At 40.8% G+C, this 23,115-nt stretch overlaps 1 protein-coding gene across 2 annotated transcripts in view; it reads right to left on the minus strand.

Annotated features, from left to right (window-relative positions):
- Window positions 1-4,408: 4,408 nt before the first annotated feature.
- FAF2 (Fas associated factor family member 2) overlaps window positions 4,409-23,115 on the minus strand; it is a 78,323-nt gene continuing 59,616 nt past the window's right edge. Inside the window, exons 4-12 of one of the 2 annotated variants that reach the window (XR_002161678.2) lie at window positions 21,094-21,170; window positions 18,422-18,560; window positions 16,737-16,822; window positions 16,530-16,621; window positions 14,691-14,868; window positions 13,523-13,694; window positions 12,433-12,576; window positions 9,203-9,387; window positions 7,539-7,672 (exon numbers count right to left, since the gene is read on the minus strand). Coding sequence is in view for 1 of the 2 variants with exons in the window: in XM_003981228.5 (XP_003981277.1) it covers window positions 7,490-7,672; window positions 12,433-12,576; window positions 13,523-13,694; window positions 14,691-14,868; window positions 16,530-16,621; window positions 16,737-16,822; window positions 18,422-18,560; window positions 21,094-21,170 (1,071 nt within the window). In the remaining variant the exon portion in view is untranslated. Of the gene's footprint in view, window positions 7,673-9,202; window positions 9,388-12,432; window positions 12,577-13,522; window positions 13,695-14,690; window positions 14,869-16,529; window positions 16,622-16,736; window positions 16,823-18,421; window positions 18,561-21,093; window positions 21,171-23,115 lie in introns of both variants that reach the window. The other variant, XM_003981228.5, reaches the window with a different exon arrangement.

Consider the following 23,115-nt stretch of genomic DNA (forward strand, 5'->3'; position numbering starts at 1 on the left):
TAATCCAAGACTCCATCATATCACCTCTTAGTCTTGCCCCATCCCATCCAATCTCCCCAAAGTGACAGAATCAGCTTTCTGAAACCCAAATCTGATGTGTCTCCCTTGCTTAAAGCCCCTCAATGGCCCTCAAGATAAAGTATGATTCCCTAACCTAATTCACATAATCTGACCCCCAGGTACCAGGTGGGGAACTTTTCTATTTACAAAGATCTTGTAAGACACCAATGAACATGGCAATTAGGAGGTTGCAGTTGACTGTAAGAGATGGTCAGTGGGGATGGAAGTTCAATCAACAGGAGGTTAAGGACGTGAAGGCTGGTTGTGCAAGCTATCTTGGCAGGAAAGGAGATAGGACTGGGACCTGTGGGTAAGGGAAGATTAAGGTTTTGCAAGGGAGGAGATGCCAAACATTTTTAGATGGAACATGAAGAGAGATTCAAGCGAATGAAAAGAAGATAGTTGTAAAGGTTCTGGCAATGATGACACAAATCAGAGACTGAGCCCACACTGCTGGCAGGAGTATAAATAACTTTTCTGGACGATCATTTGGAAATCACACAATCATTTAAAAAAGTAAAATTTCCAACCTTTGATTCAGTAACTTCACTTCTGGGATTCTTCTTCCCTGAGAAAACAAGCATGGGTGTGTACACTTAGCTACAGGGATGATGTTTATCAGTCTGTACTTAGAAAAGCAAAACAGGGGTGCCTGGGTGGCTCGGTCGGTTAAGTGTCCGACTTCGGCTCAGGTCATGATCTCACGGTCCGTGAGTTCGAGCCCTGCGTCGGGCTCTGTGCTGACCGCTCAGAGCCTGGAGCCTGTTTCGGATTCTGCATCTCCCTCTCTCTCTGCCAACCCCCTCCCCCACCCCCCGTTCATGCTCTGTCTCTTTCTCAAAAATAAATAAACGTTAAAAAAAATTTCTTTTTAAAGAAAAGCAAAACAAACAAAAAAACCAAACCAAAACAAAAAACAACCTAAAATGTCATAAGAGGATTTTGATCAGTTTATGGTACATCCATTCAGTGAAATGATGCATAGTCATTAAAAATATACAGATAAGATATGAAATGGAGAGAATACAATATTTACAATGCCATCCCATTTTTGTAGAAAAAAATGTTTTTATATGCAAAGTCTGGGAAGACATACACTGGAATATTAACAGTAGATACCTCCGGACAATGTGGTACTGTGAAGTTTTATTGTTTATTTGCACTTCCTAAAGTTTATCATGAATAGGAATACCTGAATAAAGAAAACAATTTATAAAATCACATACACACAGCGAGCCCATTTATATGAGTTTAAGAACAAACAAAACTTCTATGGTGAAAGAAGTCAGAGTAGTGGTTATCTCAGAGACACTACAGACTGGGAAGACACACGAGAACTTTCTGAGGTAATTAAACATCCTGCATCTCGTTTTTGGTGTACACATAGGCAAAATTTTATCAAGCTGTGGATTTAAGATTTGGGCATTTTACTGCATGTAAATTATATCTCCTTCAAAAGAAAATACACCCACAAGACAGAAGGAAAAGAGGAAGCAGTTAACATCACAGAGCAATTTTGGGGTGAAAAAGGAAGATGATGAAGTTCTGTGACAAGATCTCAATTTTCTCAGGAAGTAGGCTGTTTTGTAATGGGCTGTGAGTGAGGAAGATGCAGGTGGGCTTGGATTGAGAAAGGGGACACAGTGGAACAGTGTCTATGCAGTAGAAATGCGTGGGGATTTTCCTAGGGCTGGATCACAGGAGTGGGCATCAATACCCAGGGCTCCTCAGTTTACTGTGGTATATGCCAGGACTCTGCAGCTTAAGGAACAAGAGGAGAGAAACCAAATGGTTCAGTTTCGCTTCGTTAATTGTGACAGCACTGGACTGTCACAGAGAGGGGGTAAAAAGCCAACAGAATTCTAGCAGGGAGAACTGGGAGGAGTGGAGAGGGACAGAAAGGCCTTGATGGCAGAGTAGAGATAGCGGAGTGGGAGCACTAAAGGCTGTGGTCAGAAAGGGTTTAGTTTTGAGGTCCTGAGGGTGAAACAGTTCAAAGTGGAAGCCATGCTCAAAGCACAGCACAGCTGGGAGGGACAGGAGCAAAGAAAGCAAACATTACCAAGCATTCATCTTCCACCACCAGGCACTTCACAGGTTATCAGGCCATTTAAGCAGCACCTGAACTTTGCAAGGATGCACCACCATGATGTTTACAAATGAGGAAACGCCCTGAATCAGTCAGTCAGCAAGCAGCAGTTTCAAATCCAGATTGGACTCAAAGCCTCTACTACATTCAGCGGCTACACAAGTCAAATCATGAGCAATAGGACCAGAACTTTAGAGAATCCACATATGTAGACATAAGAGTCACCCAGGTTGCTGGTGGAGAGGAAAAGTATCAGTTGTCAACATCTGGGGGAATGTCCAGTAGCAACCAGAACAGGAAAAAGTAGCCCAAGCAGGTGGCCCATGCTTTGGGAGCATTGTCCTGGAAGACAGTGCATCAGAGTGGCAGAAGAGAAATAGAGATCCATATCCTGGTTCAAAAATTCAAGAGAAAACGAGCAGTATTTGCTTAAGGGTTGTTTGAAGTGGTGTCTTCAAGGGAAAATCAGGTTTCAGCTTAAAGAAACCCGGGAGTTTGGGGCATGATTCCAAGAGTTACCAAGAAGGGCAGACAGAAGAGGGGAGGAGTAGGGTTGGGAGAGGGAGGATAGGCTCAGCACTGTGTTGGCAGGACCCGAAGTCATGAGGAAAAGACTTTGAGGGCTGGAGGCTCCACTGGGGTAAAAGCACATGGAGTTACAACTGCAACACCAGAAGCATGGCAAGGAAAAGTGTCAGGCATTACCTGACTGACCATAGGCAAAGCTTCAACTTAACCCCTCCGCTTTAACCTCTCCTCCCTTTATCTAGGGTGAATGGTTAGCAGTGGGCAAGCTACAGACTGTTTTGAAAACAGTAATAGGAGCTATTACTTACCAAACACCAATTGTATGCCAGGTTAACTCTGCAGTAGCAATTCACTTAATCATGACTGCAGGGCTACAACCTACCCCCTTTTTACAGATGATCAAACTGAAGCCTAGAGAGTTGAGGTTACTTGGCCAAAATCACGGCCACGGCCAGGATTTCGAACCAGGTGTATCTGGCATCAAAGTTCTAATCTTCCTTTACTCTGTTCACTGATGGCAAAAATTTTATACATAAGCTTCACAATCGTGAAGTGTTCATTTTTAAAAGTGGATTGACCTAAGGTGAACAAACTCTTCTTGCAGACTTACTAGACTGAGCAGAAGATGTTCTAGTTCAGAGGTATATTAAAAATAAAATGGAAGCCACACATCTTTGGATAAGCAATAGGGCAGATTCTGAAGGTAACAAGAATTCGTAGCTCACAGGAATAAGTTCTTTGCATGAAGTCAGACAGTGGGGAAGAAAAAGGCAAATAATTGAACCTAAAATTTCCTCTCAGAAATTAAAATACAAGGGTGTCTGGCTGGCTAAGTTGGTAGAGTGTGTAGCTCTCGATCTTGGGGTTGTAGGTTCAAGCCCCAAGTTGGGTGTGAAGTTTACTCAAAAAGAAAATTAAAAAAAAAAAAAGAAAGAAATGAGAATACAAGCAACAATACCTTAGGAGGGGAGCTCCAATAATAGTCCAGACTTTGTCAGATCAAAGGTGACTCTTCTTTAGGGACTCATTCGCAAGGACGTAGATCTGTTCTAGCAGGAGATGTGACATCCCTTATGAAACTGACAGTTACAACTGCAAAAAAACATTCCTTCAAAACACACTGCCACGGAGAAAGGAAACAATGACACCTGTGTTGGGCCCTTCATATATATTTGATTTAATCTACAAACCCATTCCAAGATAGACAGTGTTAACTTCATGTACAGTTGGGGGAAACTAACGAACTTGTTTGAAGCCACAAAAGGCCAAATTTGAACCCATATCTATCTGCCCCTCCTACCTATCCACACTAAGTTGCCTCTTTTCACTGGAATGCATTAGATTTAACTCCTTGCTTCTTTTTTTTTTTTTTTTTTTTTTTTTCAACGTTTTTTTATTTATTTTTGGGACAGAGACAGAGAGAGCATGAACGGGGGAGGGGCAGAGAGAGAGGGAGACACAGAATCGGAAACAGGCTCCAGGCTCCGAGCCATCAGCCCAGAGCCCGACGCGGGGCTCCAACTCACGGACCATGAGATCGTGACCTGGCTGAAGTCGGACGCTCAACCGACTGCGCCACCCAGGCGCCCCTCCTTGCTTCTGTTTGATTCTCCCTTGCCTCTCAGCAATGCAGTATCCTGTTCCCACCCCCATGGTTTCCCAAACTTTCCTTCATGAACACAGAAAATATCTACCACATCTCTCTTAAACAGAAAGACCCACAACTCATTATGAGATTTTGTTATAAAACATTTAATGTTAACCTACAATACAATGTAAACTTTTATGAAAAAAATTTAAAGTACACTAGATTTCTTCAGTAAATTATCACGTAACTATTCAGGCGCAGTACAAGTTGGGGCACTGCATCCTTTATGGATGGATTTCCTGTTGCTGCGTTCCTCACAAGTCCTAAAAAAGCCAGTTGTAAAGTGGAGCTCCTTGTTCAAGCACCAGATAATACTCCCCTGATTTTGCATTCTGGGGTTATCACTCCTTCCCACAGTCATTTTCTGAAACTTTTTCCTTGGCCTTGGCACCATTAGCAATTTTCATAAAGACTGCTCAGTTGAAGATTATAGGTTCTTTTTTTTTTAAGAGATAAATATTCTCCTCTGGCCATTTTTTATCCAACCATCATAGTGGAAGCAAGCGAGGACAAAGTATTTGCCGCAGGAAATTGTGCAGAAGTGGAAGAAAAGACCAGAGGCCCCACTGAGGCTGCAAAAATTCAACCGACTCCAATTGGAGGTCTTTGCTTGGTGATTTCCCATGGTTATTCAGCTGAATCTGCTTCAGTTTGGGGCGTGCAGAACAAAACTTGAAACAGGTGTCTTCGTTAGGTTGACGACTTGCTGTCTGAACAGCTGAAATAACCAAAGGTGATTTGGAAATGAGCAACTGCTTGCAGATCATCAGCTTCTCAGTATTTTCTCCCTTGCAGGTCCCATTGAGTTCTCCGAGGTCCTTGGGAGTAACATACAGATTGTACTGACTTGAAGTGATAAAATGTGCATCCTTCATGGGGGAGGAAGGGAGATGGCACCAGGCAGCAGCCCTAGGGTCAGCAAGGAGACAGGAATGGGGTCTGAGCAAAGCAGGCCTGTTTCAACATGGACTAGGAAGGAACATGTGCTTCAGATAAAACTTCTTGAAACCTAAAGTAAATGAGTAGGCAATCCCAAGAGCTGTACCGACATAGACTTTTTCTTAATATTCTGGCATCTGACCTCCTTCACTGAACAAGTTTTGAAAGGGCAAGAGGCATAAAGTGCACACTGTAGAGTAAGATGCAGACTGAATTAAGGAAAAAGATTTACAACTTTCCAAGGAAGCATAAGCAAGACAGTACACCCAACCTAGAGAAGGCCCATAATACCCTCCTCTCCTGTGTAAGGCTAGGGAAACAGCTATGAATTTGACAGGGAGTGAGGCTCTGAGTTAAGTGGAAAAATTCCTCTTTGCATGGTTGTCAGCAGGAAGCAGACGTCACATAAAGCTAAGTGGAGAATATGGTTTATCCTGGTATTCACTCCAGATACATTTTATACCAACAGACAGTGATCTTCTACTCATCTGGCCCTGAGGCAGCTAGGAGCAGAATTAAGTTTTCCTATAGATGGTGTTCTAGACACCTGTGCCAAGGCCACCGGGAAATTCCCAGGCTCCCCACCCTGTCCCATGGTGTTTATCCCAACCACTGAGGGTTGCAGAAAATAGAAGCCACATCACTGCTACCTATAAGAGTGGCCCTTAGATTTTAGGTAAGCAAGAGAGAAAGCCTTTGGAGACTGCAAATCTACCAAGTTATGCTTTATTTTGATATGAACCCCCAGCCTCACAGCATGCTAGGAACTACAGTTACTTTGGTAGCTTGCTGTGTTACAAGTCTGCACCAGTCTAGCTGTAGAACACTTTGGAATATTTGCCAGCTCATGCTGGCATCTATTAATACATGGCCTAACCCATGTACCCATTACTAGAAACTCAACCACAGAAGAGACATCCAGAGGTTAAAAAACCCTATTACTTAAACAGAGCAATAGAGGGAGAGGATTAAAAACTGCCTCCAGCAAGTGGCTACATTAGAAACTAAAATGTGCCTTCCAACAACTTGGAAGTTCAGGAGTTTGGTCTTGGCTCCCCTCAAAGTCTCTAGTTCTAACTTTAAACCACCATCATCACCACCACCACCACCACCACCACCATGACCACCACACTCCCACTGAGACAGGCAGGGCACTCTCATGGGGTTCTGCTGGTTCTACCATAGGCCCTGCTAGTCCTTTGGGAAGGCACCAAGCTTGGCAATTCAGAAAGCTCAGGGATGGGCACGAAGAGCATGCATGTGTCAGAAGAGGAATGAAGAGCTGCTATCCTTTGGTTCAGATCCCATTAATAACCACCTGGTACAGATTCCAAGGGAAAGCTGCAGTCATGTGTATAGGTGAGTATACACGGGAGTTCACACCACAAGTATGGGTATATCTGTCTATACATAGCCTTTGCAGGGCAATGAATCCAGATTTCCTCCCCAATACTCCAAGTGGGGCGCACAGGTGGCAAGAAAGGACAGCAAGAGTTGGACCAAAAAGAACAACCTCTCTGGGAATGTGAGAGGGACAATGGCAGAAATAAGCACAAACCAGCCCAGGGCACCTTTATTATACTCTTGTGGGCTAAGGAGCCCAGGGCATGAACTCATAGGTTTAAGAATTGGCTCTTTATCAAATAAAGTTAAGGGAAAAAAAAAAAAAAAAACCAAACACCTACGTCAGCCTCATTCCTTTGGTCATTACAAAGCAACAGAAAACATTTAAAAGTTATTCATAAATGGTGGGAAGTTCAAGGAACATCTCTGTTCTGTGCCTTCTCTTCCCTCTCTTCTCTGGTGGTGGGAGAAGCAAGTCCTCAAGAGATGCTGCAGTAGCTGGTTGATGGGGAGGTTTTTTCACTTTTATTTTCCATAAAAGCAAGAATGAATGAGAACTAGTGAGAATGTCCCCTTCCCCAGCTGGGACAATGACTGGGTTGGAGGTGAAGAGTCTCCTTTCGTTGGAAGGTGCGTGGTGCAGAGGCAGTAGGGAAGGGTGGGCTTGCCGGCGGGAACATTCATTGCTGACCTCGCGCGCACACACAGGTGGTGACTCTTTTAGGCAGCATGGTTTCTGATCCTTCCTTAGGATGCAGCAGTCTTTTAAAAAAAATATTGTATTATAATAATAATAATATGAATTTCTCTCTCTTGTTTTTTTGTTTTTGTTTTTCCATTTCTTTTAGGGATTAGGGTAGGAGGGGAGAGGAAAAAAACTGTCATTCATCTGTAAGGTCCTGAACAAAGAGAACCTCTGTGTGGCTGAGTCCGGCCTCCTGCAGCGTGGGGGGGTTGGGCCACTCCTCTGAAGGGATGCAGGGCAGCACCCGCCGGGGAAAGTTGGCTTCAATCTGAAACTTTTCTGGGCTTTCTTTCAAGGAGAATAAGAAGTCGTGGATTACCTGCAGATCATACAGGAAAAGGGTGGTGAGAAAGACAAAGACAGACAACACAACTATGAAATCAAATATCCCTACCTCTCTCCAGGATGACTCTGAGATATGAAGTAATCACATTACAGTGGAATTCTATTGTGAGGTCCTTCCATTTCACACAGCAAATACGTAAGGCAGTTCTTTGAAGAGATTACACAGCCAATGCAAGTCCTACTTCTGAACTGATTCATGTTTTTTTTTGTTTTTTGACAACTTGTTTGCTATAAAGCTAAAAATTTTTTTACTTAGAAATAATCAGAGGGGTGCCTGGGTGACTCAGTCAGTTAAGCGTATGACTCTTGATTTCAGCTCAGGTCACGAGATCAAGCCCTGCATTGGGCTTTGTGCTGACAGCATGGAGCCTGCTTGGGGTTCTCTCTCTCCCTCTCTCTCTCTCTGTCCCTCCCCTGAGCACGCTTCTTGCTCTCAGAATAAATAAGCTTAAAAAAACATAGGCGCCTAGGTGGCTCAGTCGGTTAAAAGTCCAACATTGGCTCAGGTCACAATCTCACAGTTCGTGGGTTCGAGCCCTGCATCCGGCTCTGCGCTAACAGCACAGAGCCTGCTTCAGATCCTCGGTCTCCCTCTCTGCCCCCTGCTGCTGTGCGCGCACACTCTCACGTGCTCTCTCTCAAAAATAAACATTAAGAAAAAAATCAGAGAGTTACAGAAACAGAAATACAGAATTTTTTTCTTTGAACCAGTTGAGAGCGAACTGCCAGCCTGACATCCCATCACCCCCAAAATACTTGTGCATGTCTTATAAATAGGACAATCTCCTACATAACCATAATATAGCCCTCAAAAAAAAAAAAAGCCAGGATATTAACTGGCACATTATTGTTGTAACATAATATATATTTATTATTAAAGTTTTCAAGTTTTGCTAGTTGCCTTTAATAGCAAAACGCATCAAGTTTAGGATTATGTGTTCCATTTCATTGTCACATCTTCTAAGCCTCCTCCTCTAGTCTGGAACAAATCCTCAATCTTTCCTTGACTTTCATGACCTTTCACTTTTTAAAGATAACTGGTCACTTATTTTGCAGAATGTTTTCTCAATTTGTTTGCCTGATGTTTACTCATGATTAGATTCTAGATGTGTTCTTTGGAGGGCGTGTTAAAGAGATGCTGCTGCGTTCTACTAAATGCATCCTATGCAGTTGGAGCACAATTCCAATCTGCCCCAGTGCCTATAATGTGCACTTTGATCACTTCATTAAGGTGGTGATTGCCTCTCCACTGTCCAAATTCTTCTTCTCTTTGTAATTAAAGAGATTCTGTGGGGAGGTACTTTGAAACTATAGACATAGTGTTCCTCAAACTTTCAACTTATTTATACTAACACAGAGTCATGATTTCCTACTTTAATAGGTTATAATGTTATAATATTCCTTTTGATGTTCAAATTGTTCTAGATGGAGTCAGAAGGAGTCCAATCAAGATGGCTTCTGTGTCTTTATGGCAAGTCTCATCATTTTTTGAATAATTCCTTGCCTTCTGGCACAGGGTATTCCAGGCTGATCTTGTGTTTTCCTGCCCCAGCTCTGGAATCAGACATTTCTCCAAGGAGCCCTGGTTCTTCTTAATGGACAATGGTACTTAAAAGCCACGATCCAGGTGTTAGGTATGTTCATTGCTATTGGGGTGTTTCTGCTCCCAAGCACTCTCTGTGTAAAAAACTAGAGAATATGTGAATATACATACATACATTGAAATCTATATTTCTCTCTATATATGTACACAGAAAACCAGGAGTTTGCTTCCCCCTCCTCATCCAGTTCTGGCTTTAACACCCCACCCCACCACAGGCTACTCAGGCTCTGACTTCTGTGCACTCCTGTCCCCACATGTGGACACTCTCTTAATTTGGTCAAGATCTGACACACTCCATGTGGACCTGTCCTCTGTGAGAATGCCCTCCTCACCCTGCTCTGACTCTGATAAAACAAAAGTAAATTCTTAATGAGAAGTAAGGTGACATCAAGAAAACTCAAATTACTAAAACCTAAAATGTGAGGTACCTATGGAATAAGCCACCTTTATCATCCCCAGTCTCTGGATGCCACACATTAAGAACAGGCACACTGGATCCACTCTGTGGCCCACTTTATCTAGCATGCTACTTCTACCAAAAAAGTCTAAAGGATGTGTTGTGGAGGGCACTGCTAACCTCTTTCTTTCAGGTCAATCCCAAAGATCAGGAACACAACATTCAAGTTACCCTTACTACTTTGAGGGAAGTTACATCTCATAAGTTTGTTCCCTTCTGTGTGAAGCAGTCCTTTCTTCATGTGTTTTAAACTGACCTCTTTAGAGCTTTTAAGAGGCTGCATACTTCATACATAACATACATACTCTAGAATTTACGGAGTAAATCCATGCTCTTCTCTAAATCCACTCATGATTTTATAAACTCCTCATATTTTAATCTATCAATCTCGATCATTTACAGTTCTTGTCTCTCTTTGCAATTTCCATTAACCCTCACTCCCTTTTTATCTTGAGGTGCATCAGACATGTACCAAATATTACTGTTATGAACCCAACATGGGCTTGAGAAAGGTGAAACAATATTTTGTTTCCTTTTCAATCTGGTTTGAAAGTACTTAATCTGGTACAAAATGGGCATTTTCTGTTTACCACTAACAATGGACATCACCTCCAGAGGTCACTTTTAGTTCTAACAGATAGAAAAATGAATCCTGAGTATAATTTGGGTTCTAATAAGTATTTAACAGAAAGTCAGCTGCCACTTGTCTGCCCACTCATGAGACCTGGAGATTTTTCTATAGTTTATCCTTTTTTATCTTAGCATTTTACTATTATCAATAGCTGAGCTTCGTGCAAATGAAGTGTTTCACTGAGCATTCACTCTTTGAGATTATTTACAAAGGGCAAAGCTCGCAGGAAGACCAAAGTCTGCAAGAGCACAAAAACACTATAAATCATTACTTGGTTATATGTTAAAAACTCCATGAATGTTAAAGGCCCATACCACCACCACACTTCTCCTTTACACTTCTTTCCCATCTCTGAGTCTTGTCCCCACCTATGACCCAAGTATTTCTCTCAGTCTGAGGTTTTTGTGGTTTTTTTTAAAATAACTTTTACTGAGCACCTATTTAAGAGTCTTTAAGGATTCAATAGTTAACAAATGGGTTGGTTCCCCTTCTACCAGAAGCCTATTCTGTTCCACAATTCTAACAGATTTTCCTCCAAAACTCTCAAGAGAGTTAATTTTTGTTAGGTTTTTCACATACATAATGCGAGTTTCAGGAGTAGAAGCTCCACAGGGTTCAGGTGTACTATGATGTGAATGTGAGCATGGTGACAAGCCAAAATCCATATGCAAACCGTTGTTAGGAAACACATCAGGGGAAGGGAATGAACATTTAGTGACCACCTACTACATGGTATGTAGTATGTGAGGCTCATTCATATTATCCCAATTTAAAAATCAAAAGTTAGCGATGTGAGCACCTTCCCTCAATATAAATAAATGCATGAATGAGAGATAAACAGGAAAATGAGAGAGCTGCTCACTTTTCTTTCGCCAGGATTCCTCCCAACTTTTTATCCTGCATTAGCGGAGTCTTACATTCCCTACTAGTCATAAGCTCCGTGAATTCCAGAACCATGTCTCACTCATCTGTATAATCCTTAGTGTCTAGAACAGTGACTGAGGTATCTTTAAAGTTATCGGAGGGCAGACTATACTTCATTTAACCGAGGAGGTATCTGAGGCCCTGTAAAATATTCTGCAACTTGTCCAACGTTCTTTACTTAAACAGGAGAAATAATAAATATGCTACCCAGGCTCACTTGACTACAATGCATCCTCATTACTATTACATAGTTTATTCTTGACTACTTCAAGTGATCAAGGAAATGGCAGAATCTACTGTAGTTGGTAAATCTGGAAAGGCAACATACCAACTCTCAATGTAAACAGAAACTTCCTTTTGGTTATACATACCAAAACCAACAGAGTTAGCATTTGAGTGCTTACTAAGAGCCAGGCACAATGTTGAGCCCTTTACGTATGAACTTAATCCTAACAACAATCCTATTAGAGAGTACCTAGTATTATACCAATTTTATAGATGAAGAAATTGAATCAAGGAAGTACACTGACCAAGAAAACACATCTCTAATCTTAGAAGCATGAAAATTTGATCCTCATTCTGTGAGACTCCAAGAGTCTCTGCTCTTAACGATTTCCCTACAGAATGACAAACACTATTTACCTTTAGATACCAAATATACAAGGCAGCCCCACAAAGTGAGGTTCCTGTGGACTAAATGGACAGGAATGGAAAATGACAACTGCATGCAAACTGTACATGCATTTATATTCAGATGTGTAAGGTCAGTGGAGATAGAGTGAGGGGTTCTAGTGGGATTCTGAAGCCAATGTGAGCCAAGCAGCGTGGAAGAGCCTCCCACCTCAAATATACAAGTCTTTTGTGGAGCTTCTTGGTAAGGTACACTTTTTTCTTAGCAGAGCTCAAACACGATGAAAGAAAACCATAAGAGCTGCTTTGAGTTGGCAGCTAGAACTGAAGGAACCCAATGGTTCATTGCACTCTTCTCTCTGTACACCCCTTCCTTCCCTGTTCATCAGCCCAGCAGATGTGCCAACAACACTCTCAAGACTCCTTAAAAGCTTCCAAATCTATAGCCCAGACCCTACATACACTTTACACAACTTAGGCTGTCCTTACTGTTAGAGACTGTGAGAAGTGGAATCGTCTCTCTACTCGAGAATCATTGGGTAATTTGAAAATGATCTTGACACTCTCAGGGTCATCAGGGGAAGGCTCCGGGGGCAGGCACTCCAACTTCCTTTCCTTTTCCTCTTGTAAATTCTGTATAGACACAAAGCAAAATTGAGGCTATGGCTCCAATAGGGAAAACAGAAAACAGCAATACCATCACCACGTAGGTTTACTGTGAGGCCAGAAGAAAAATTAATGACTAATATCTAAGACAAACTTCTTGGGAAAAGTCAGAAACACCCAAATTCAAAGTAGGATTGCATCACATGTATTATTTATTAACTATGTTAGGGCATTTATCTATCCAAAAAAAGGCTTAAAAAATGGCTAAAAGGGATGGCTGGGTGGCTCAGTTGGTTAAGCGTCCAACTTCGGCTCAGGTCATGATCTCACGGTTCGTGAGTTCGAGCCCCGCGTCAGGCTCTGTGCTGACAGCTCAGAGCTTGGAGCCTGCTTCACATTCTGTGTCTCCCTCTCTCTCTGCCCCTTCCGTGTTCATGCTCTGTCTCTCTCTGTCTCAAAAATAAATAAACATTAAAAAAAAATTAAAAAAAAAAATGGCTAAAAGACACTGGCTATAATAATCAAGTGGCAATATATGATGAAAGAAGATCACGAATGAAATGCCAAATTAGCTAACACTGGTGCTAAAAAAATAAAAACTGCTGTGAATTAACAGCATTTTGACTGCTTGTTATCCATTTATGCTTACTTTTCATGGAAGAAAAGGCATGTTTTGCCTTTTACTCACTGTTGTTTCTGTTTTAATACACAAAAAAATTTTTTTAAAACTACTTTTTGTAAAAATGCAGTAAATATAAAAATGACAAGGAGTGGGTAGCTGGCTAGCTCAATCAGTAGAGCATGCAACTCTTGATCATGAGTTCAAGCCCCACAATGCATGTAGAACTTAACTTACTTTAATAAAATGGCAAGGAGAATTAAAACACCCACAAATCCCATCATCTTCTAGTTTTTTTCCTTTCACACTTAGGGCCACTTTGGGAATCACAAGGAGTAAAGACAGGTTCATTACCCGCCGACGTCTCTCCTCTGCCAACTTTTGTTGTTGTACTTCCTCTTCCTTCCGCCGTTTCCGTTCCCGCTCCTCCCGTTTCTTTCTTTCTTTCTCCTGGTCAGCCCTGAGAGAGGCCAGGTAGGCCTCATCCTGCTGTTGTCTCAGCACCTGGGTCTGGTTTCGTTCTTCCCTGTGGCCAAATCATAAGCACAGAAGGAAAAGAGCAATCTGTTTTTTTCTTATATTTTCTTATATTGAAATTTTTTGGGGGTAAAAAGGTGACAATCTTGGTAGATGAGTATTTCATACTACCATAAAGGATTCCAAAGCAGAGCATGGCAGAATCTGAACAAGCCATCTTTTCCCCAGTTTAATTTGGCAAAAAAAAGAACTGGCAAGCTTTTCAACTTCACAATTAAAACTATTCTGTTCCTCAATTCTAACGAATCAAACAGTATTATTGTTGAAAAGCAATCATCAAGATCATGTTTTACAAATAATACCCTTTTGAGTTACTGCATTTTTGTATATATTGCTTTCATAAAACCAAAAACCACATCCGTGGATCTCGTAAGACTCAGAAAATGGAGAAATATCTTTGTTCAGAATTCTACTAAGAGAAAATATTGTAACGTTCTGGTGTATTTTCTATTTTCTCTCCCAAAAATTGTATATGTACGTATACATAGGAGTGAGAGAGAGAGAGAGAGAGAGAGAGAGAGAGAGAGAGAGAGAGAGAGACACACCATAAAATTATAAGAAAATATACCAGAATATTAAAAGTTGTGGTAGGATTATGGGTGATTTTAAATTTCTTTTTTGTGCTTTTCTGTATTTTCAAAGTTTTCTACAATTAACGTATAATACTTCTGTAATGGAGGGAAGGGTTTTAACAATTCCATGTATTTTATATTTAAGCTCCTTATATCATGGTTCAGCTATTTTAAATGACATGACATATATATTCCTGAGCCCAGACTCTTGTCTTTATTTGGATTCACATCTCCAGGAACAGATGATCTGATGGGAGAATTATTTAGGTCAAAGTACATAAGTATTCTAACACTAAATAGACAAGGTTTTCAAAGTTGCTTAAGACAGAGAAGTCAGGATCTATGGAGCCCTGGGTCAGCCACCCAAATTTACAGCTGGTTTCTGCTTGTTTCAGAGAGGAACTCCTCTGTACCTTTCAAGGCGTTCTGACACCAGGTAAGTCTGATTTGCATCCATGATAAACGTTAACTGGTTAATAAGGTCATCGGGCTGAATGAGGCCTTCTAGCCGTCCCACCACAGTCATCCTCCGATCCTTCAGCATAATCATGGCCAGGAATGGATAGGTGTTCTCTCGTAAAGCCTGTGACACTGACACAAAGAAAAGCCAACAGATTAAGGGCAGCCCTCGGGAAGAACCAGATCAGCTCTTAGACTTTCCACCATGAGCAAGAGAGAACTGTTTTAATTCCACCTGGGAAAGAAAGGAGGTGTCATTTATTCTCTGCATACCTTTTTTTTCCTCCTAGTTTCTTAACCTTTGTTGTTGGTATATTTTCGTGTCCCTATTTCCAGGTAATTTGATTAGAATAGGACAGACTTTTGTGGTGGGGTGGTTGTCATGATGATGCTAGGGAAGACTGCAGAGGTCAAGGACAGTGTCTTTTCGATAGGTAGGAAAGGATCTATAAAGAATCTGGCTACTGCTGAGCATAATTTTTCTCTATGTTGGGTATCAAGCCTAAAGCAACTAAGACTGCAAATCTCAGTTTTATACTACTGGTGATCAACTCCTATCATCGTCTCTGCCTTTTCTTCCTCTTATTCAATCCCTTCCTTACTCCTTTTTTCACGTCTCCCTACCTTGCCCTCCATTAAAAGAGCTAGTTTTTCTGTTCCAAAGGAGTTTAGAAAGTTGGTCTTCCAAATAACCAATATTTTACCATAACAGAGTTTTACTTATGTTTTTCTTATGGTTTGAAAGAGATTTTATAAGCATCTGTAAAAAAATATCCTTAGACTCTTTCTATTCACTACCCCCACCCCAGAGCCATATTAGAATGGCAAAACGCACCCTGTAGGAATTTATCAGACAAGTTAGGGGTAAAGAGTCAGATTCTAAAATGTAGGCAAAACATCTTTGATTCACTGTGCTAGGATCTACTAGCACAGTGCCTGGTCCACTAGCATATACTCAAAAGCTGCCAAACAGAAGCAACAGTAAAGTAATTGTATGTTTCTTCACTGGATACCTTTATATGCTATACTGACTTCTAAAAATACTTATCTCCATCTCCAGGTAAGAGTTACTGTCAACAAAGATCTGAACTTTCTGAATCCCTATCAGTACTCAAGGTACTCAAACAACTAATTCATTGTATAAGAAGCTCTGTTAAAACTGCTGCTGCTGAGAGTAAACTCCTCACTAAAAAGCCATTTAGATTAAAAGCAAGTTTCTGCACAGGACTGGGTGTTTTTAAAACTAAAACAGGCCCTGGAGCACCTGGGTGGCTCAATTAAGCAGTTAAGTGTTCAACTTCAGCTCAGGTCATGATCTCAAGGTTTGTGAGTTCAACTCCCACGTCAGGATCTCTGCTGTCAGTGCAGAGTCTGCTTAGGATCCTCTGTCTCCTTCTCTCTCTGGCCCGCCCCTGCTCACGCACGTGCTCTCTCTCTCTCAAAACTAAACAAGAAGACATTTTAAATAAATAAAATAAAATAAAATAAAATAAAATAAAATAAAATAAAATAGGCCCTGGCAATGGTTACTTGTAAATAAAAGGCTAAGAGTCTGAGAGACGGAGCTTGCTAACTGTATGATCTTTGGTCAGTGGCTTAAACTCTCTGAGTCTGTTTCCTAAACCATAGATAATACAACCCCCATATCTCGGGATTACGGAGAGGATTAAATAAGATAATGTATACTAGCATTATGTCTACCACAGAATAATCATGCAATAAATGGCATGTTTTTCCAGATTATTCTAAAGATAGCTCAACAATCTCAATGAAGAAAAAGAAAGACAACTTACCCCTGTATCCCTCAGGTTTATTTGTGGAGCATGCCCAGAAGAGCATCCTAGTGTTTATTAGGGAAATAACTTCAGGTGCACAGAGTGTGTTGCTGAGGAGAGGAATGAAAAGGACATGAGAAGAACCTACTTACTACAAAATATCAGCAAAAAAACACAAAAAAACCCACAAAAAAACAAAACAAAAAAACCGATCAATCCACTTACCGACAGAACTCATCAGAGTCCTGGTGATCATCTCCATGAAGATAAACCAAAAGAAAGCGAAGTTCTCGCTTGGCATCATTAAGTGCCTGTAGGAGACAGAAGACCACCAATTATTATGATGACTGTGCCTTGAGCTTTTAATTAGGCTAAGGGAACAAAAGGAGAATGAGGAAAAATGGTGAACAAGAAATCAGATTCCTGGGCTCCTACCTTCACACCCCTGGCATTATTCCCCCTACAGAAAGTCCACGCTAACAAGCTTTAATGAAAAGGTTTTAGTGTTGTTAGGATTTAAACTGTATTAGGCACATGACAGTAGACAGGCTGACAAAGAAAAGTCCCAACAAATCACAGAAGTCAGCTGTTCCCACAGTCTAAAGGAAGATAAAAACAGAAGAATCTGACCACGTGAAAAGGGAGGTGAGAATTTTGCCACTTTACAGCTACAACATCTCTGTACATAAAAAATACTGCAAAGGTGAGACTGATCCCAGGCCACATACCAAGCAGGCACGAGAGACTGGGGGACCCAAATGCATTCTAAAGAGCACAGGATTTAAAAGATCTTCAAAGACAAGGCTAATGTCCAAGATTCCTGTGTATGCTTTTTCATTTGCTTAATCCTGAGCACATTACAATTCAGTAAAGATTTCCTGAATGACCAATGGTGATCTATCCTCAGGATCATAGCAAAGAGGGTGCAGGAGAGGTACCCATCTCATTCACATCTGCATTTCCAGCATTGAGCACACTGCCTGGGCATATAGTAGGTGCTTAATGCTTGTTGAGTAGGGTAGTAGTAGAGCCCCTGAGGAGACTATAGAGAAAAAGCCGATATGGGAGACTCAAAGCAGGAAGTACGAGAAAAGTATTTTTCTCTTTCACCAGATAGATTCAGGAATTCTGGAGGCTGCAGAATAGAACCACTGTTTGGGCTATGTTCACAGTGTTATTTCTACATTTTTCTCTGGTAAACTAGAGATATGACTAACACCCATAGAAGTCTTAATTTTCACCCCCTGAGAGGTAACAGTCAAAGGTCTGTGTGGCTTGGGTTGAAAGAGATGTGCTGCCTTGAGGCTATGCTCTATGCCCTTGTTCAATTCTGTGAGGGATGAAAGATAACTTGGGCTTTGCCTTCAAGGGGATTATTGTCTGCTATAGGAGATAAAACACAAATATAAGCAACCATAATATAAGGAAAAATGTGAAAATGCTTTAAGTTTCAAAAAAACTATGATAGCACCATAAGAAAGATTACTATTTTAGACTGCAAGGTAGGCCAGGGTAGGGCACATCAATCAGAAAGGATATAAGAAAGGAGTGATATGACCTAGCTGAAGGATGGGCAAGCTTCCATTTACCAAAAATGTGAGGAAGGCATTCCAGGTGGAGGGAAAAGCAAAAGCAAAAGCAAAGGCACAGAGGTAAAAAGTACAGAGTATGTACAGGAAATGGTTTAGCTGGAACCTAGGGTATGCAGAAACAAGTTATATAGGAAAGACCTCCAAAGGAGGTTTGAATTAGATCAAGTAGGGTTGGCTTTTTTTTTTTTTTCTATAAGCAGTGAAGAGGTATTTAAGGTTCTTGAGTAAAAGAATGACATGATCAGTGCTGGGCTATGCTTTCCTTTGTGGATATAACCATATCAATAAATTGGCATCTATATGGTTTGTGGCACTGACCTGGCTGTACGTTCCCTGGTAGAAGACAGGGTGTGCCCTCCCATATTTCTCTTCAAAAGAGTGCATAAATGAAACAATGTCCCCAACGGGGTCAGTGACCCGGCTGCGAGGGTCAGGCCGTATAAAACGAAGAGCAAACCTGGGGAGGAAGGAATAAATATCACATGAATCGGCTTACTGTAGTGCATATGGAGTGGGCCAGTTTGTAAAGATTCCTACAACAGAGCCAGAGGCATGGCAGCAAAAGGAGGTGAAGGGTTTGTGAGTGGACCATCAAACCCGAGAGTATAGTCTGGCTCAAAAGGTGCAAAGCAGCAAGTGTTGTTCCATTGCCTGTTCAAGACGAATGCAAACTGCTAGGATTATAAATTCCAACACTGGTCTAAATAAATCCTGCATGCTTTTTGCAGAAAAATTCAGGACTAGAAAAATTGGGAAAGGAAGACACAGTCCAAAAAGATCACAGGTCAGGCTGTGCCCCCAGATTTTCTAGAATGGCACTGTCTAATAAGGTAGCCACATGTAGCTATCTAAATTTAAAGTTAACTAAATGAAATACAATTTAAAATTCAGCTCTTCGGTCTCGTCACATTAAGTACTCAGTAGTCATACGTGGTTAGGTGGCTTCCACACTGGACAGTACAGATACAGAACGTTTCCATTATCACAGAAAGTTCCATTATCACAGAAAGCAGCAGTTCTACTGCTCTAGAAAAGAGTGCTGTCTCTTTCTTGTTGTCCTACTTGCCTCTTCCTTTCCTTTCTGTCATCCTGGGATTTTGAATTTTTAGTGCATACTCCCAAGCCATTCAAATTATGGTCAGGCTTCAAACCCGAACTTGTGCTCATGATTTACTTGCTTTTCAAGGGGTCAAGTAAAATCCTGCTTAATGATTTATGGTTGATGGCATCCATGAAGGAAGTTTATAAAACTGATCTAGAGTACACTGATAGATTTGGCACCTGGCAGCTATTGTCAAGTTAAGGGTGATACCACACATCTGTTTCTAAAGAGCCTATCTTATCATAATTATATAGCACCATTTATTTAGCCTTTGGGTTTCCACAGAAGGCAATGGACACAGTTCTGATAAGTCAATGTGCTACATAACATTAAACAAGTTGCTTGGATGATACAGTTGCATTAAAATTAGTCACACATGCCATGCATATTTTTTTCCAAGAAAAGCAAACAATATTCACAGATTTTCAGCACAGAAAAGGCGACTAAACTATGACACTTTCCTTACCCAATCTTGAGCCAATTCCTTAGCCCCTCAAATTCCCCATGTGTATACAATTTCACTTGGAATTTCTCCTGAGTAATCAAATCAAATTCACTTACACAAACATTCCAGAGCAAATTAAAAACAAATGTAAGAAGTTGTATATATGTAAGGGAGTGGTTAAAAATCTTTTAAAAGATTGATGTTTTGATAACTTTCTCTGAAATTAAGTATTTAGGACTATCTTAATTAAGTTTTCAAATTTTGATGAATGAATGGATAAAGGCTGTAACTTTTTTAACTGTAATATATTCTCATGGCCTACATAATTCAGGACGATCAGCTTTTTTAAAAAAAGATCTCAATTCAGTCTGTTACGATTTTAACAGTTTATATGTGTCCATTCTCAAATAAAACAGGATGCAAAGAGTACCAACTGATTAACTGATAACCAATAAGAACTTTGCTAAAGCAAAAGGAAGCCATTAAGCAGGCAGACTCCTAAAGCACCAAGTAGTCTTATCTGATCCTTGCACTTCTACACCTGCTGGGTCCTCATCTCCAGCCTCTGCTCCCTAGAGCAAGGCAAAGCTATTCCATGCATCAGGGGAAGCACAGGTTGCCCTGTATGCAAGGCCCAGACCACATATTCCAGCTCCATCGGTTGGCCTAAATGCCCATAAAACATTTTAGTAGTTCCTCATAAAGCCTAGGTGTGGGTTCATTTACTACTTAGTTATAGACCAGATGCCCCACGACTAATGCCAGAAACTTGGGCTCCTTTGACATTTTGTAGGCCTGGCCCCTCTCTGTCTTCCAGTACTGAGCTCTCTGAATGGCACATGAAGGAAGTGAGAAGAAAAGTGAAAGTGTAAAGCAAGGGGGTATATATATGGAAGGGTGCCAGTGCCAGCAACCAATGAGCTGTCAGGACAGAGGGGAATGTACAGGAGTGTCCAGAGAGGTAAAAGTGTTGTGGGAGATGTAGAGAAAAATGGGTATTCTAAGAGCAAGAACATTTTTTGGGATTATGAGTCGTCAGATATAGTTAGATGGTTTAGGGTAAAAGTTACAAGGGGTGTGAAGCTGGTAGATAATGGTGGTTAGAAAGAAAAGGGTGTGAAGATTCACTAGGGAATGTAAAGGTGACAAACATGGTGGGAAGAGGGAGGATAATGATAAACATAGGTAGACTGATCTTGAGAAAGATAGGCAAGACTACTTTACAGGGTTACTTTAAAACAGTTCCATTTCACAACATCTGTTATGTTTGAACAATTTAAAATATTGTCATACTACAGTATTAGAGTGTTCTAAAAGAGTATTCAATCTGATGATCAATTGGCAAGTCAAAACTGACAAAGCATAAACCTTACTATTCTGGTCTATGTTTCAGCTCCAAAGTCTACCCTATTTCTACTAACATATAAATACAAATGTACATACCTAAATATATCAAGTATTGTGTAATAGGTAAACCGGAATGGAAGCATTATCAAGTAATAACCCCATCCAAGCAGCCCCTGAAATTCCAAAAACAAAGTTAGACACCATTCTCTCAATCTCTAATACTCCGCAGATGGCTAGTTCAAATTTTCACTCTTTTTTTGTTCTTTTGCATGATTCCTCCACTGCAATACACTTCCCTCTTCCTGGTCACATCATCCTTCTTAAAGACTTACTGCCTTTCATCTCATTTCATCTAATACTATCATATTTTTATTTTATCACATAATTTTTGTATTAAATCTGCTTCAGTGCTTCAATTCTGCAACTATTTATATTGTCAAATTTAATTACAAGTTTGCCTACCTAAATCATAAGTATTCATTCTTTCCTTTTTAAATTTTTTTTTAACGTTTTTATTTATTTTTGAGACAGAGAGAGACAGAGCATGAACGGGGGAGGGGCAGAGAGAGAGGGAGACACAGAATCGGAAGCAGGCCAGGCTCTGAGCCATCAGCCCAGAGCCCGACGCAGGGCTCGAACTCACGGACCACGAGATCGTGACCTGAGCCGAAGTCAGATGCTTAACCGACTGAGCCACCCAGGTGTCCCAATTCTTTCCTTTTCAAATTTATACATTAAAATATGGTATACAGAAATAACAATAACCACAATTACTACTTTGGACATTTGTATATAAATGAGAAATAATTACATAAACCACAATTATAAATCTCCATATGACCGTTAATCTTAGTAATAATACTAATTATAATTTTAGCAATGTTGATTATTGCTGTTATTATTAACTATGTAGGGGCTCTATCATTTACAAAACATTTCTTATATGTCACATTGTGTTAACCTGAGACTTTCCCTGTGTCTATGGCCAGGGAGCTCTGGAGCCCCATGGCTGACATAAGAGTCCCAAAATAATGGCGGAAACATTAGACATATACAGAATTTCTTGAGTCATGTAACTGCTCTAGGAACTTGTTTTCTTCCACTTCAGAATACCCCAAAGTGGGGCGCCTGGGTGGCGCAGTCAGTTAAGCGTCTGACTTCAGCCAGGTCACGATCTCGCGGTCCGTGAGTTCGAGCCCCGCGTCGGGCTCTGGGCTGATGGCTCAGAGCCTGGAGCCTGTTTCTGATTCTGTGTCTCCCTCTCTCTCTGCCCCTCGCCCGTTCATGCTCTGTCTCTCTCTGTCCCAAAAATAAATAAACGTTGAAAAAAAAAATTAAAAAAAAAAAAAGAATACCCCAAAGCAACTACTTAGAAACTCCATTTTTAAAATGTTGTCAAGTATTCCACAAAAAAAGTATGATGGGGCGCCTGGTTGGCTCAGTTGGTAAGAGCGTGTGACTCTTGATCTCAGGATTCTGGGTTTGAGCCCAATGGTCAGTGTGGAGACTGCTTAAAAGCAAAGTCTTAAAGTGTGATAACGGAGTAAATTCTAACTGCTGCAAAGTTAAAGTGAGTGCTTTCTTGGAATTCTAAATCCAAGTGTAAGAGTTTGAGTGTAATTCCAAGAGTAAGAAAGAGAAACTCTAAAAAGTTCTCTAGAGTTCATCATCACTATACATATCTGACTTTCCTAATTAGACTATGAGAACAATTTGAAGGGGGAGGACTGGCTCTTATTCATATCTGGATCCCCAACAGCAAAATACCTGGTACACCGGAGCATTCTTAAATGAACCACTTATCACCTCCCTGCTACTAGCCCTTCAAGATGAATTTTAATGATATGGCTAAGGCTCCCACAAAGATTCCAAGTAACTTCCCTAGAAGTAGCTTACAATTAAGTAAAATGAAGCAACAAAGAATCCAGTAAACATTTTAACTTAAAATGGAAAGATTTAAGAGTGCCTGGCTCAGGTGCTAGAGCATACAACTCTTGATCTCATGGTTGTGAGTTCGAGCTCCACGTGAGGTGTAGAGATTACTTAAAAAATAAAATATTTTTTTAAAAAAGTGATAAATCTATTGAACATGCAGCCAATATTTTCAGACATGTAAAT

Source organism: Felis catus, chromosome A1, assembly GCF_018350175.1.
Source record: "Felis catus isolate Fca126 chromosome A1, F.catus_Fca126_mat1.0, whole genome shotgun sequence".
NCBI lineage: Eukaryota > Metazoa > Chordata > Mammalia > Carnivora > Felidae > Felis > Felis catus.